The sequence below is a fragment of the Corvus moneduloides genome, chromosome 18 (assembly GCF_009650955.1).
Source record: "Corvus moneduloides isolate bCorMon1 chromosome 18, bCorMon1.pri, whole genome shotgun sequence".
NCBI lineage: Eukaryota > Metazoa > Chordata > Aves > Passeriformes > Corvidae > Corvus > Corvus moneduloides.
The window spans coordinates 1971333-1985401 of NC_045493.1; the positions used below are offsets into that span (position 1 = coordinate 1971333).

A 14069-nucleotide genomic window follows, 5' to 3' on the forward strand; every position below is an offset into this window, starting at 1 on the left:
GCTCTCCCTCCTCCTGACCCCGTTTTGTGAAGCGAGGAGCTGGAAACTTGGGATCTTTCCAAGCTTATTTTGTCCAATGCTGCTCCATGGAGCATTGCAGAGCAAAGGCAGGTCCGGCCCATGGACACCTGGCCCCTCAGCACGGCTCCTGCAGCGCAGGATCTGCCGCACCGGCTCAGCTCTTCCCAAATCCAGACGCTTTGCTGCCAGCCAGGTGGCACTGGCAGCGAGAGGAGCCTGTGGGCAACGTGAGGCCACAGCCCTGAGTCTCATGGGGGTGGTTTCGGGGTCCTCCTTGATCACTACAAAAAGGGACCCGTGCTTGGTTCTCCCTGGGCGTTTCTGATCCCTCGGGCTGGCAGGAGGGAGGTCAAACCCCTGTGGTCAGCTCTGGTCTGAAGGGCTGAACCCACAATGATCCTACAAAAGCCAGAAGCGTTGGCCGTGCTCCGCTGAACTCCTTCCCCGGCTCTTTTCCTCCTCAGGACTGTACAGCATCCACAAAAAACGCGTCTATGCAGCCCGGCTCCTCACGCGCCAGAACCTGCAGAGCCCCAAGTCCAGGTAGGAGATGCCGCTCTCCCGGGAGCTGAAGCCACACAGGGTGCACCCAAAACAGTCCTACAAACGGCCCTTGAGCCCCGGATGCTCCATGGGATCCGCTTTTGGGCAAATCATGACTGGAAGCCACTGGAGGGTGTTCCCGGCCTCCATGCACGGTGAAATCCCTGCTGGTGCCTCCCTCAGCCTGTGGGGAGCTGGCTGGCGTGGCAGCAAAGGATGGATAAAATGGCTGTGCAGGAGGTTAAACTGGTTTTTCCCCTTTTAAAAAGGGAGGTGAGTCAGGGGGTGCTGCAGTGTCCCTTCTCCCTGCTGTGACCTTGGTGACATGGCCACCACAGCTTGGACGCGCCACCACCGCTGCCCAGCGCACCCAGCCAGGGCTCAGCGATTCCCTGAAGAGTTCCCCCAAACCTCTTTTTCCTGCTTTTCCTCCTTCCCCTGCAGCCGCCTGACGATTTTCCTGCGCCTGCACACCAACGGGCACCAGGAGCTGCAGTACCTGCCCGGGGACCACCTGGGCGTGTTCCCAGGGAACCACGAGGACTTGGTCAATGCCCTCATAGACAGGCTTGAAGATGCCCCTCCGGCCAACCAGCTGGTGAAGGTGGAGCTGCTGGAGGAGAGGAACACGGCTCTAGGTAACCAGGGAGTGCCCGTGGCCTCTCTCCTCCTTTCCCAGCTCCTGAAGTTCTTGTAGCTCCTTAGGGAGAAATCCCCAGGGGGGATAATTTTCCGTCTCCCTGCCGTGTTGGCCCAGATTGGGAGCACCTCTTTCATCCCTGCTCTGCCCAGAGCCATTGCTCGTCTGCACTTGGGAGGTGGAGCAGGGGTTTGAAGGGTGGGCAGGCTGCTGGGGGAGATACTCCATGGAAAAATTAGAGGTGTTTATGTTCCCTTAGAAAGGGCAATGTCTAGGACTGGGAGGAAGAGCAAGTGGATCTTGGGGGGCCATCCCAACACCGTATTTCCAGGATAAGTCCAATTCCCTACTGCCACACGCGGTGTAACTGGAGATGGAAAACCCTAATCCAGTGTCTCCAGGGGGGAGGAAAACCAGGATGTGCCCACCTCGGCCCTGCTGCTCAGCTGATGCCAGGCTTGTGCTGGATTCCCTCCGGGCAGGTGTCATCAGCAACTGGACAGACGAGAACCGTGTCCCACCCTGCACCATCTTCCAGGCCTTCACGTACTACCTGGACATCACCACCCCTCCCACGCCGCTGCTGCTGCAGCAGTTCGCTCTGCTGGCCACCAGTGACAAGGAGAAGAAACGTCTGCAGGTCCTCAGCAAGGTAAAGAGCCCCAGGTTCTGCGAGGCCCTGGGGACAATCACAGCCCCAGCCAGGGCCTTTTCATCCCACACCGTGTTAGGCTGAGTCCCTACCCCTGAGCAGGGCTGGGGGTGCCTTCACCGCCACCCAGCTTTGCCACGGACCTGGTGGGATACCACTCGAGGCACCTGGAAAAGGTGGATCCGGCAGCTCTCTCCTCCCTCCCTCTTTCCCAGGGCTTGCAGGAGTACGAGGAGTGGAAGTGGTCCAAGAACCCCACGATTGTGGAGGTGCTGGAGGAGTTCCCCTCAGTGCAGATGCCCTCCACGCTGCTGCTCACCCAGCTCCCCCTCCTCCAGCCTCGCTACTACTCCATCAGCTCGTCCCCGGAGATGTACCCAGGAGAGGTCCACCTCACCGTGGCCGTGGTGTCCTACCGCACCCGAGGTACCGTGCCGGGGTCGGGGCTCTGGGGAAAAGCAGCAGCAGCAGCACAGGGGCAACCCCACAGAATCTCCAGCAGGGAGATGATGATATTTGAAAGCCTTTAACCAGATTCCCTCAAACCATGGCACTGCTGTCCCATGTCGTGGAGAGTGGCAGTGCCAGAGATGTCACTTGTGGGGCAGGTACAGAATCCAAGCTCCATGCGGGATTCTGTTTGCCCACCCCAAAATCCACATTCCTGGTAGCCAAACCTCTGCAGTGGTGCAAGGACTGATGTGTCCAAGCATGGCCGTGGTGGAGATGGACACAGCACTTGTGTGTCCAAGCACGGTCATGGTGGAGATGGACACAGCACTGGTGTGTCCAAGCATGGCCATGGTGGAGATGGACACAGCACTGGTGTGTCCAAGCATGGCCGTGGTGGAGATGGACACAGCACTGGTGTGTCCAAGCATGGCCATGGTGGAGATGGACACAGCACTGGTGTGTCCAAGCACGGTCATGGTGGAGATGGACACAGCACTGGTGTGTCCAAGCACGGTCATGGTGGAGATGGACACAGCACTGGTGTGTCCAAGCATGGCCGTGGTGGAGATGGACACAGCACTGGTGTGTCCAAGCACGGTCATGGTGGAGATGGACACAGCACTGGTGTGTCCAAGCATGGCCGTGGTGGAGATGGACGCAGCCCTGGTGTGTCCAAGCATGGCCGTGGTAGAGATGGACGCAGCCCTGGCACACTGCAGGACACAGGGAGGACAGAGGAGCTGCCATGGAGGGTTTGGGTCAGGGAGCATCACGATGCTGCTCCTGCCAAAAAGGTCCAAAGGAGAGCTGGGTGCTCCGTAAGGATTGTGGGGGTCCAGCTATGGCAGGCTTGGGTCCTGGGTAGCTCCACAGAGGGATCCAAGCACCAAACTCTGCCACGTTCCTGGAGAATGGATGCTGAGATGTGGAATGTTTCAGGGAGGGGTTCACGCAGGATGTAGCAGGGAGGTAGCAGGGAGGGCTTTAGGAAGGAAAAGGCTTTAGGAAGAAAAAAGTCCTTGGGCAATGTGCCATGGACAGACCTACTTCCCTCGCTTCCCAGATGGAGAAGGACCCATCCACCACGGAGTCTGCTCCTCGTGGCTCAATCGGATCCAGACAGATGAAGTGGTGCCCTGCTTTGTACGAGGGTGAGTGGCCCACACAGGGCCAGGGCTGAGGAAGAGGGCGTGAGGCCCCTTTCAGCATGAGCGCTCTGCCCTCAGGTGTTGTCACAGTGGGAGAGAACAGGGCTGGGTTTGTGAGCAAATGGTTCCCCTCTGGGAGAAATTCCACACGAAAACTTCACATCCTGGGATTTCACCTCATTTTCTCCCCTCCCTCTCCGGGAGGTGGCTCAGCTGGCTGCGGGCAGAGTTGGGGGAACACCCAGCTTGTGTTTAACTGGATCTCTGATGCATGCAGGGCGCCCGGGTTCCACCTGCCCCAGGACCCCCAGGTGCCCTGCATCCTCATCGGCCCCGGCACCGGCATCGCCCCTTTCCGCAGCTTCTGGCAGCAGCGGCTCTTCGACATCCAGCACAAAGGTGGGGCCCTCCTGCTCCTCCCCTCCAAGAGATTTTGGGAACCCTGGGCTTGGGGTGGAGGGAGGGGGGTCCCATCCTGCCAGGGGTGTCCCAGCGGATCTGCTGGCGGGTCTGGAGGGCGGTGGCTTGTGGGAATCAGGTATTGGGGTGCTCTCCAGCTGACTGCTGTCCCCATCCCGTCCCCAGGGCTGAAGCCTTGTCCCATGGTCCTGGTGTTCGGCTGCCGGCAGTCCAGGATCGACCACATCTACAAGGAGGAGACGCTCTTTGCCAAAACCCAAGGTGTCTTCAGAGAGCTGTACACGGCCTATTCCCGGGAACCGGACAAACCAAAGGTGGGCACAGCCCCGGGAACGCCAGGCAGCGCTGGGTGCCCACGGGGAGCCAGCAGGGTGTGGAGATTCCTTGGCACAGCCGTGGTCACTCACCCCCAGGGCACATAAATGTGCAGGGCTGTCCCTTCCCAGTGATCAGCATTCCCAGGGTGTGTCCCCATCCTGGTGCCAACCTGAATGTGTGCCCAGGCTGCTCGGGAAGGGAAGGGAAGGGAAGCGAAGCGAAGCGAAGCGAAGCTGTCGCCCGGTGGGGTGGCCCAGAGCCAGTGCAAATCCCTGCCCCAAATCCCCGCTGGGACCTGAACAGGCCTGGCAGACATGGTGCAGGTGTGCCCATGCAAGAGCAGAATGATGCTTCACCGCTGTCCCCATCTCCTTTTTGTCACTATGGGTGCTGTGAGGCACAGCCATGTCCCCCAAAGAGGGGTCACCTCTCCCTGCTGCCCCAGGGCGGGACAGGGCTGAGAAACCGGAGCTAATCCCAGCTCCCTCCTCCTCCTCCTCCTGGTCTCTCAGAAATACGTGCAGGACGTGTTGCAGGAGCAGCTGGCCCAGACGGTGTTCAAAGCGCTGAAGGAGCAGGGAGGCCACATCTACGTGTGCGGGGATGTCACCATGGCCGGGGACGTCCTGAAGGCCGTGCAGCGCATCGTGCGGCAGCAGGGCCAGCTGTCGGCGGAGGAGGCTGGAGCCTTCCTCAGCAAGCTGCGGGTGAGTGGCGTGTGCAGCGTGACACGGCCGCCACCTGCGTGTGCCCCGCCGGCACCTCCTGCCACGGGCACTGCACCTGCTGCCTCCTCCCGCCCGGAGAGGTGACGGCTGCACCCAGCCAGGCTCGGGAGGGTGACACTCCGGAGGTTTGCGTGCGCAGAGAGGTCACTCTGCTCCCGTGAGGAGCGTGCTGAGCGCTGGTGCAGCGCTGCTGGGCACCCCCGGCACGGCTCGTTCGCCCTGCAGAGTCCCTCCGTCAAAAATCAGATTTGTCAGGGCGTTTTGTGGGTTCCCTCTCCGAAGGTCTCTGTCTGTGTGCCCCTGGCCAAGCACAGATGGTGCAACTGAAGCTTAAATGAGCTCAGTTTGGGACACAGGCCCGAGGAGGGATGCTGGAACAGCTCTGCTTCTCCCCAGGAGGAGAACTCAGCACCATTCCCATGGGATTACCCTTTCTGAACCATGTTCCCAATTCCATCCAGGCCCCACGGGAGCCCAGAGCCACTGGTTGTCCACAAACTGGCTTTGGGCTGCTCGTGCCCCTGCCAGCCGGGAATTTCCAGCAGCTGAGGGGGTCTAACACACGGAGCAGCTCCACTGTGCCCCGGAGTGTGACCTTGGCAAGGCCATTCCACCTCCTCCGTCCCACCCGTGACAGACCCCAAACCCTTCTCCGTGCATTTGGTGCCTCCCCACCACACGGGGTTTTGCTGGGGCCGCCACCAACCGCTCACAAATTCCTATTTTCCCCTGTGCCCCTCTGCCACCCTCTCTCCCAGGATGACAGCCGGTACCACGAGGATATTTTCGGAGTCACCCTGCGCACGTACGAGGTGACAAACCGCCTTAGATCCGAGTCCATCGCGTTCATCGAGGAGAGCAAAAAAGACACGGATGAGTGAGCGGACGGGTTTATTTTAACCCCTGCAGTCGCCTCGTGGGCTGAGGGATGGGGAAAGGGTGGGAAAGGGTGGGAAAGGGTGGGAAAGGGAGCTTTAACTTTTGTGCACATGTGGTCCTTAGAGCAGAGGCTGAGGAAGGAATTTTGCTCTGGAAGCCTCTGGAATAGCTGTTGCCTCTCTAGGATAAATCCCCCCAGCTTCCCCATTTATTGCAGCGATGTGCTCAGGCCTGCCAATCCCATCCAAAGGGGATGTAAAGGAAAACAGCCCTTCCCACTGCCTGCTTCCAGGCTGGAAAAACCCATGGGAAGAGGTGACTCTCCCCAGCTGCAGGGAGGCCTGGCTGGCTCCAGGTGTTCAGCTCTCCATGCTCGTTCAGGAAAGATCCAGAGATTTTTCTCCCTGCTGTTGTAAAAACAACCAGAAGTTTAAAAAGAAAAAAATAGAAAGAAGAAGAAATCTTGACATTTGCTGTGTTTGTTTCTGCTCTACCAAGTGCTGCCATTTGCTCAGCTTGGTCATGGTGGGATTTTCCCTGGCTGAGCAGAAGGATTATTTAGGATAAAAGCTGGGCAGCTGCATGGATCTTGCTCCTTGTGCTGGCCCTCGGTAGCCTGGGGTGAAATCCCTTCCCTGTGTAGCGCCTGCAGTGGGTTTCCCCACGACCCTGAGGTTTGGTAGGAATTTTTCTGCAAGGAATCACATGCTCCAGGGTCTGGGCTCTATCAGAATGCCTCAGTTTCCCACCTTCCTGCCCACCTCACCCAGCTCTGTAGACTCCTGCCCAGCACATGGAAAGTCCAGGTCGGGATGATCCCAGTGCTGTTCGCTGCTCCCTCTAAAGCTGGCCTTTCTCCCCTTTCCCTTGCAGGGTTTTCTGCTCCTAACTGGACCCTCTGCCCCCCGGGGGATGCCAAACCAGTCCCAGCACCTGCTGCCCCCTCCAGCTGGAGGGCACTGGGTTTTGTATTTCACGGACACGGTGGCTCCTTTTCCACGGGGAACTGCCCATGGAAAGCGCTCTGTCTCTCGTCCTGTTGTTGTGTCCTGATGATGATGATGATGATGACGACTTTTATTTCCTTTTCTTCCTCTTCCTCTTGCTCTTGTCCTGTGGCCATTTCTTTTCACCTCCTTCCTTCCTCTTCCCTGGATTTCCCCACTGGAGTTTGATGGCTTTATAACCTGCAGTGGCTCTTTCCAGAATTCCACATTTCCCCTCCTTCCCATGAGGGTATTTCGCAGCTGCATGAAATCACCACCTTTGTGATCATTTCTGGGCATTTTTAGGGGTGAGCAGAGGTGGCAGGGGCTGGGCAATGGTGAGGTCTTGTTGCTTGTCCAGAGCTGGGGGTTGTTCCTGCCAGGCTCCCTCTTTCCGCAGCTCGGGGCTTGGCTGAATCCTTGTGTTTTCACGGCTTTCCTTTGGATTTGGACAAACCTGGGCTCATACCTGAGGCTGGGGGCAGATGATGTGCAATGCCCTCGTGCCCATGAGTTATCCCCCCCCAAGCAGCCCAGGTACAGCTGTGTGGTTTTTGATCTGATTTACGCCTCACAATTCCTCCTGAACGGGCTCTGCGCTTTGTCTCCCTTTTCCTGCTCCCTTTCCCTGCCCCCTGTGAGCCTCTCCTTTTGCTCAATCCCCAACTTTTGCTGCCGTGGAAGTTCTCCCACACGCTCTGAACGCACAGGCTGATGCGCAGGCTAAGGAAAAGCTCCTGGCAGTGACTTCTCCAGAGGGTTTGTCAGGGAATATTCCATCTGCAGCCAAACTCCGAGGGCCTGGCTGCACCCAGAGCTCTGCACGCCATGATCCCTCTCCCAGCCATGAGGATGGACAGAAGCAGCTCCAGCTGCCAGAGGAACCTCTTGGGAACAAAGGCAGCCCTTGGAGGGGGATGGAGGCTCCAGGTCCTTGGCGAGGATGTGCCAGCGGAGCATCCTGAAATCCCAGAGCCATCAGCTCTTAGCACACTTCATCAGCACCTCTGGGACAGCAGATCCCAGCCCCTTCCACATTTCAGGGAGCAGAAAGTGCCACCATGGAGCGACCTGCCTGCCAAGAGAGACACGTGTGGCATTTTGGGGGTGAGCCAGCCCCCTCTGTGCCACCTGCCAGGGCCACGAGCTGTCTCAGCCAGGACACCTCATGTGAGAAGGGAGGTGAGATCAGCTGCAAAGGTGCCGGGCTCTGACACGCTCACACCTCAGCCCTGCTGCAAAAACCTGGCCCCAAAAGCAATTTGTTAACACAACCACAGGAAGGCTGGAGAAAACAGAAAGCCTCTAACAGAGAAAAGCTGCCTGCAAGGGAAAGAAAACATGACCTTGTGTGTCCTTCCTCCTGCTGCACCCTGAAGCATCACAGAATATTCTGAATTGGAAGGGACCCACAGGGACCAAGCCCTGCTCCTGATGGAATGGCCCATCCAGTGGTTGAACCTCGGCGTTTTCAGCACCCAACTAAGCCAATCCCAGGTTTGTCCTCCCTCGCTGCCAGCACAGGGACAGCAGGACGTGCCCGCAGCTCGTGCTGGGGGCAGGGGTGCAGGGTTGGCATCTCGAGGTGGCAGCTGCTGATCCTGCCCTCCTGCCCCGCTCCGCTCAGCTGTGCACGGACGCCTGGATGGAGCCGAGCACCTGAACTGGCAACTGGCAGATTGTCCAGGAGCTTTCCCAGGGCTGAGATCACCTGCCCTGAGCCAAAGGCAGCACAAAAAGAGCTGCAGGAGGTTTGCTGCTCTCCCAGCCCCTGGAACGAGCCCCACTGGCTCCCCCATCCCAGGCTGTGCTGTTATTCCCATCCTCAGTCAGGATCTCCTGCCCTCTCCACGGGCTGTGACACTTCCTGCAGTTTCGAATCCCTGAAGCTTCTCCAGCCCAAAATCCAGGAGCAGAAGGGCTCCAGGCATTGGAAGAATTTGAGATCCTGCTCTGCTGAGCATCCGACACGGGATAAAACGAATAAATGCTGCCACAGTGTGGCCGGAGCTGAGCTCGCTGCGCTGGCAGGGCTGGGACACTCGGCCGGCTGGGTGGCACTGCCTGGGGACTTGGTGACCTGGAGGTGAAAGCGGGAGAGCACCGGGCAAAGGGCAGCTCACCCCTGCGGGTTGTGCCCCAATCCCGGGGCGAGCAGTGGCATGGGGGAGCTGGGTCCCTTGGCTTGGGATGTGTGAGTTTGGGAGAGGTCCTGTCTGGAAGAAAACCCGCTGGCCCCAGAGCTGGGAACACGCAGCAAGCTTGGCCCTGACCCCCCACCCTGCGGCTGCAGAAACAAAGCTAAAATCAGAAGAGAATCGGATTCATCCTCTTCGTTTGGGAAATTCTGGCTCCGGCTTTGTGCTCTGGTCCTCCTTTAGAAAAGGGGTGACCTGAGGAGGAGGAAGAAGAGGAGGTAGTGCCCAAAGAAGCATCCCTCTGTCTTCTTCCCAGCTCACGCCGTGGCGCTGGCAAGTTTCTGCCTCCTGTCCTGCCTCCTGCCCGCTCTGCTGAACCATCTCCCATCGGCAGCCCGTGCCTCAACTGGATTATCCCGCTTCTCCGGCACCCCGAAGCTCGCCGCCTCCGTCTCCCCCCAGCCGGAGCCGCCGGGGAGCCCCGCAGGGAAGCGCAGCCCTGCATCCCGGGGCTCTGCCGAGGGCTCTGGGCCGGGCGGGCAGGCACAGCTCCACCAACACCGTGGGGCTGAGCCCGCCGAGCCCTCGGGATGGGAAATGCTGGTCTGAGCCTCCTCGCCTGGAGCCGGAGGAGAAACCCCCTCCCCGCCAGGAAGGTCCATGAAGCTAAAGCCCTCCAGGGCTCCGAGCTGCCTCTGCTCCCGCAGCCTGAGCGGGACCGCTGGCTCCTCACAGGCTGCACCGCTGGGAATTTCGAGTCACTGTTTGCTGTTGAGTCAGTCTCAGACGTCTGAACTGCTCCCCTTCATCCCCTCCACCTGCAGGGGCTTCGCACTCCCCTCGAGCTTCATTTTCTCCCACGGCAACGGGGGAAAGAACCTTGTGGATGTGCTTTGTTATTCCCGAAACGCGGCTCTTCCAGCCCGGACTCTGCTCGTCTCCTGGGGCATTTCTGACGTGGGGGCACAGCCACGACATCTCTGCTGTAAACACAGAGTGAGGAGGGCTCTGCTCCCGCCCAGTGCCCTGAGCAGCTCCAGGGTGTCACACACGGAGGGCTTGTGCCTCTGGGGCACTTGGGTGACAAATCTGTCCCCTCTGGGTGCCTGCTGCCCACCCCCTCCTGTGCTGGACTGATGGACACCCAGCCTGGCCACACTCCTGAGGATCTCCCCCACCACCACCTCCCTTTTTGAGCAGCTCTGCTCCTTTTCGCTCTCCAGGTGTTAAAGAGACTCTCCTCTGAACAGGAGGTTTGATTTTCAAGACGCTACCAAGTGGATTTTTTTGCAAAGATTTTAATTCCTAGGTCTTTCAAGCATCCGCTGAGAGTCCTTCTACGGATTTGGAAACCCATGGGAAAAGGTTCCGTGCGTTCCCGACCTGCTGTGTCCACCAGCAGGGAAAAACCACTCAGTGCAAGGGTATCCAGTGCCTGTGGTGTTGGTGATTTCTGAGGTTTCATCTCCCAGGAAGGACTGGCGGGGAGTTTGTTGTTGTTCTGCTTATGAGAGACAACGGGAAACCAGTGAGACAATGGGAAAACAATGGGACAACGGGAAAACAGTGAGACATCTGCCTCCAGGAGTGGCCTCACAGAGCTGTCAGCTCCCCGTCGTGGCCTGAGCTCGTGGCACGAGAGGAACTGAGCCAGTCACATCCAAACTGGCCAGAGAAATGGGGCCTGACCCCGGGCTGCCCATGCTCCCCACCCCCTCTGTGCCTGTGTGTCCCCAGGGGGAGCAGGGACGCTGTTCACACCCTGAGCAGTGGGATCTGACGTGTCTGGGCATGGCCAGTGATCCTGCAGGGTGTCCTGGGCCAGGAAACCACGGCCCCGCAGGACAGGAGGTGGGAAGAGACCGGACAATGATCCCGTGTCCAGCCTGTGGCTGCTCCCGTAGATCCTTTCCTGTCACCCCATCCCGGCTGTATCCCAGGCTCTCTCTGCCACTTCCCTCTGGAGATCCCTCCTTCTGGGCCCTGCCTGCCCCGCTGGAAGTGCTGGTGCTGGGCATGGACACGGACTCACAGTGCCTTGTGCTGGGGAGGGAGCGTGGCCCTGCTCCTGCCCCTGACTCCGTTTGGCACGGGCAGGGAAATTCCCCCTGGGATAACTGGGAGCAGACTCAGCCCTGCTCAGCCCCATCTCCCCGAGGTGGGCTTTTACAGGGGGCTGGAGGTGGGGAGAGGTCACAATGGGGGTGCAAACCGGGCCCCACGGGGCTGGGAACTCTCCCTCATCCCGGAGAGCCCGTATTGGTTAAACTGTGGGGGGAGAGGTCGTGTTTGTGCTCGAAGCCCCATGGACTTGCACCAAGCCCAGGCCAAAGCTGCTGCCTCCTGAATTCTGACTGAAGCCGTTCCATTGCCCTCTGAGGGCTCCCACCATTTTTTGGAAGGATAATTTTATGCTCGGCACTAAATTCTGTTGCTGCTTTCACCAGGGACTAGCTCTCAGCTTCAGAATTGCTCTGGTAACTCTGCAGTTGCATTGATAGTTCCAGAGGGGAGCCCAGTCCCTTCACAGAACAGATGGAGACACATTTTCAGGACCATTCCACTTTGCTGTAACTCCGTGTCTGTTGCAACAATTCCTTCTGCTGTAACAGGGGGAGCAAAATTTGGCCGGTGCTCTTGGAAACCTGTAACCCTGAACTCGGACAAAACTATGGAATCCAAGTCCTCCCAGACCCAAAATGCCTTCCACACCTGCTGGCTCCAGTGGCACTGGGGATTTTGGCAGCTCGCGCAGCAGCAAATTCAGAGTATTTCTGCGTGTGTCAATCCGCGCTTGCACGTGCCTGCGATGCATGGCTCCAGCAGCCCCCGGGAAATCTCCCCTTTCCCAGGGAGATCCCAGCTCCAGCTTCTTCCATGTGGCTGTGGGTGCTCAGCAGGGAGTCAGGGGAGTAGGAGGAAGTTGCTGCTGCAAAGCACTTGGTTCCAGAAGTGAAACGGAATTTAGGAGAGGTCAGAAATCAGCCTGCTTTAGCACAGGGAAACTCGTGGAACATCCAAGCATTGCCATGCAGATCCACCTTTTTTTTTTCCCCGCTGGGAAAATCAAGCAGACTGGAAACTCCTGGCCTCCACCCCTACAGATGTTTGGCTGTGAGGAAAGTTTGAGCCCTGGAATCACAGGAATAAAACCCCAACAGGTTGTGAGCCCACAGCTGGGCAGTGGCAGCTCTTGGGCTGATGCTCTCCTGCCACACTCATCCGTGTCCTGCCCAGCCAGATTTTGGGGAGGGAGGAGGGAGGAAGCGCCTCAAAGTGAGCAAATCAAACCTGTGGGTCAGGCCCTGGGAGTTCCTGGTTTATCAGGAGCCTATAGGGTAAAGTTTTGCAGCTATTCCTCATCAGTGTGGTGAGGAATTGGGCAAGGCACCAGGGATTTCTCTGGCATCCATGGGCCAAAGCTTTCAGAGCTGTTCTGGAGCTGTGGAAAAGCAGGAAGGCAGTGCTGGGATGCGGGGCAGCTCCTGCCCAGCTCTCTGCAGGGCTGGCGCAGAAATCTGTCGGTGAAAAGCACCAGGCAAAGTATTTTCCTTCCAGGGGCGTCCTTAACACCTGGAAAATTGAAAGGCTAAATACTGGAAAAGTTGATCTAGGAGAGGAACTGATTCGGGGCTTCTTTTTGTTGCTTTGTTTTCATGTGTTGGTTTTGGGGTGGGCGAAGCAAACAGAGAGCAAACAGCCAGTGTATCAAATTGGGATTAAATCAAACGTTCTGTTCCTACAGTAACTGCTAGCGGAGATTTTTAAAATTTATCAAGGGCAACGAAACAGCCTTAATTAACTGAGACATTAATGCTCCTTGCTTCTGAGCCTGCTTTTGCGTTCTCCTCTCCGTGTGATCGTGGCGTGGAATCCTGTCTTAACCAAACCCACCTGCCAGTAGCCCACAGGATGCCCAGGAACGTGAGATGGAGTTGGAGAATCTCCCTGCAAGTGAGGTTCAGTGCGAAATCCCCGCTTTGCTAAAATCCTACAGCACAGGCAAATCCCCACAACTCCCAGGGTTGAATTCCCACACTCTGCTGCCTCGAAATGCCTTTAAAAACCCCGGGCTCTGTGTGCTTTGTGAGTAGTCTGCAGCTTTTCCAGAGTGCACACACAATTCCCCAGGCAGAGGATGAGCGGAGCGGGATGACTTTCAGCCGGGCCTCGTTGCTTTTTCGATTGCACGGAGTTAAAAACACGGCTCCTGCCAGCTGCCCGGGGAATTTGATATTCAGTGCCAATTAATTTTTGTAATAGGAGCAGGGATTTATCCCCTCGGCTCCCTCAGTCTCAGACTCAAAGGTTGGGGGTGGATTCTTTAATTTTCCGGTGGCCTTTTCCTGAAGAGCAGCGGTGCCACGATGAGGACGGGGACTGGGCTGGGAAGGGTGGCAGCGTTGGGGCAGGCAACTCCCAAATTTCCCAGTGTGAAACCTTCAGCTTCGGGTAAATCCTGCTGGGCTGCATGGGACTCCAGGCCCTGGCTGCTCCCTGCTTCTCGCTCCCCTCAGCACCCCTCACGTCACTGTGCCTTCATTCGCTCGAGGAAACGATGCCATGATTTGAGCCTGGCACTCTCACTTTGCATCCCATCAAACAGCTCGGTGTGTGTGGGGCAGGGGGAGCTGATTCTGTAGCTGTTCGTGTGCGATCCCGAGGTAGGTTCGTGCTGAGGAGCCATGGGGTGGGCCGAGCCCGCCTTGCGTGTCACCCTACCAGTGCTTTAAGCAGCCAGAAACGTGGTTCTTCCCCTACCTCTGAGCTCTCAATGCTGCTAAAATCTCTGCCGTTCGTCCCCTGTGCTCCAGCCCCTCTCTCAGACTGACTCTGGCTCTGTTTGCAAGATACCCACGTTGTTCTGAAGCATGCACCTTCTCTCTGTATAGTCCCAATCTTCTGATTTTATGGAATACTTATGCCTGTTTGCATTACAGTCAAAATAAAAATAATTAAAAAAAAAAAAAGCGAACTAAAAGCTGGCAGTCCCTCTCTTCTCTCTGTGTTTTTAACACCGGGAGGCTGCTCGAGGTCTCTGCTGATGCCTTGGCCTCGCTCTGCTCTGCCGCCTGCAGTGCCAGGGCAGAGTGAATAGCGGTGGCAATCAGCAGCCCCTGTTCCCCTGCCAGCCAGAGACGCT

The 14069-nt window shown here is 57.8% G+C and overlaps 1 protein-coding gene across 4 annotated transcripts in view; it reads left to right on the forward strand.

Moving 5' to 3' along the window:
• Positions 1 to 10471, forward strand: part of NOS1 (nitric oxide synthase 1) — a 69360-nt gene extending 58889 nt beyond the window's left edge. For all 4 annotated transcript variants that reach the window (XM_032128234.1, XM_032128232.1, XM_032128236.1 and 1 more), the window contains exons 20-29: positions 486 to 564; positions 1009 to 1202; positions 1687 to 1856; positions 2072 to 2282; positions 3373 to 3460; positions 3735 to 3856; positions 4043 to 4191; positions 4708 to 4902; positions 5682 to 5800; positions 6676 to 10471. In XM_032128234.1, coding sequence (XP_031984125.1) covers positions 486 to 564; positions 1009 to 1202; positions 1687 to 1856; positions 2072 to 2282; positions 3373 to 3460; positions 3735 to 3856; positions 4043 to 4191; positions 4708 to 4902; positions 5682 to 5800; positions 6676 to 6691 — 1343 coding nt within the window. In that variant the 3' untranslated portion in view covers positions 6692 to 10471. The remainder of the gene's footprint in view (positions 1 to 485; positions 565 to 1008; positions 1203 to 1686; positions 1857 to 2071; positions 2283 to 3372; positions 3461 to 3734; positions 3857 to 4042; positions 4192 to 4707; positions 4903 to 5681; positions 5801 to 6675) is intronic.
• Positions 10472 to 14069: the final 3598 nt, after the last annotated feature.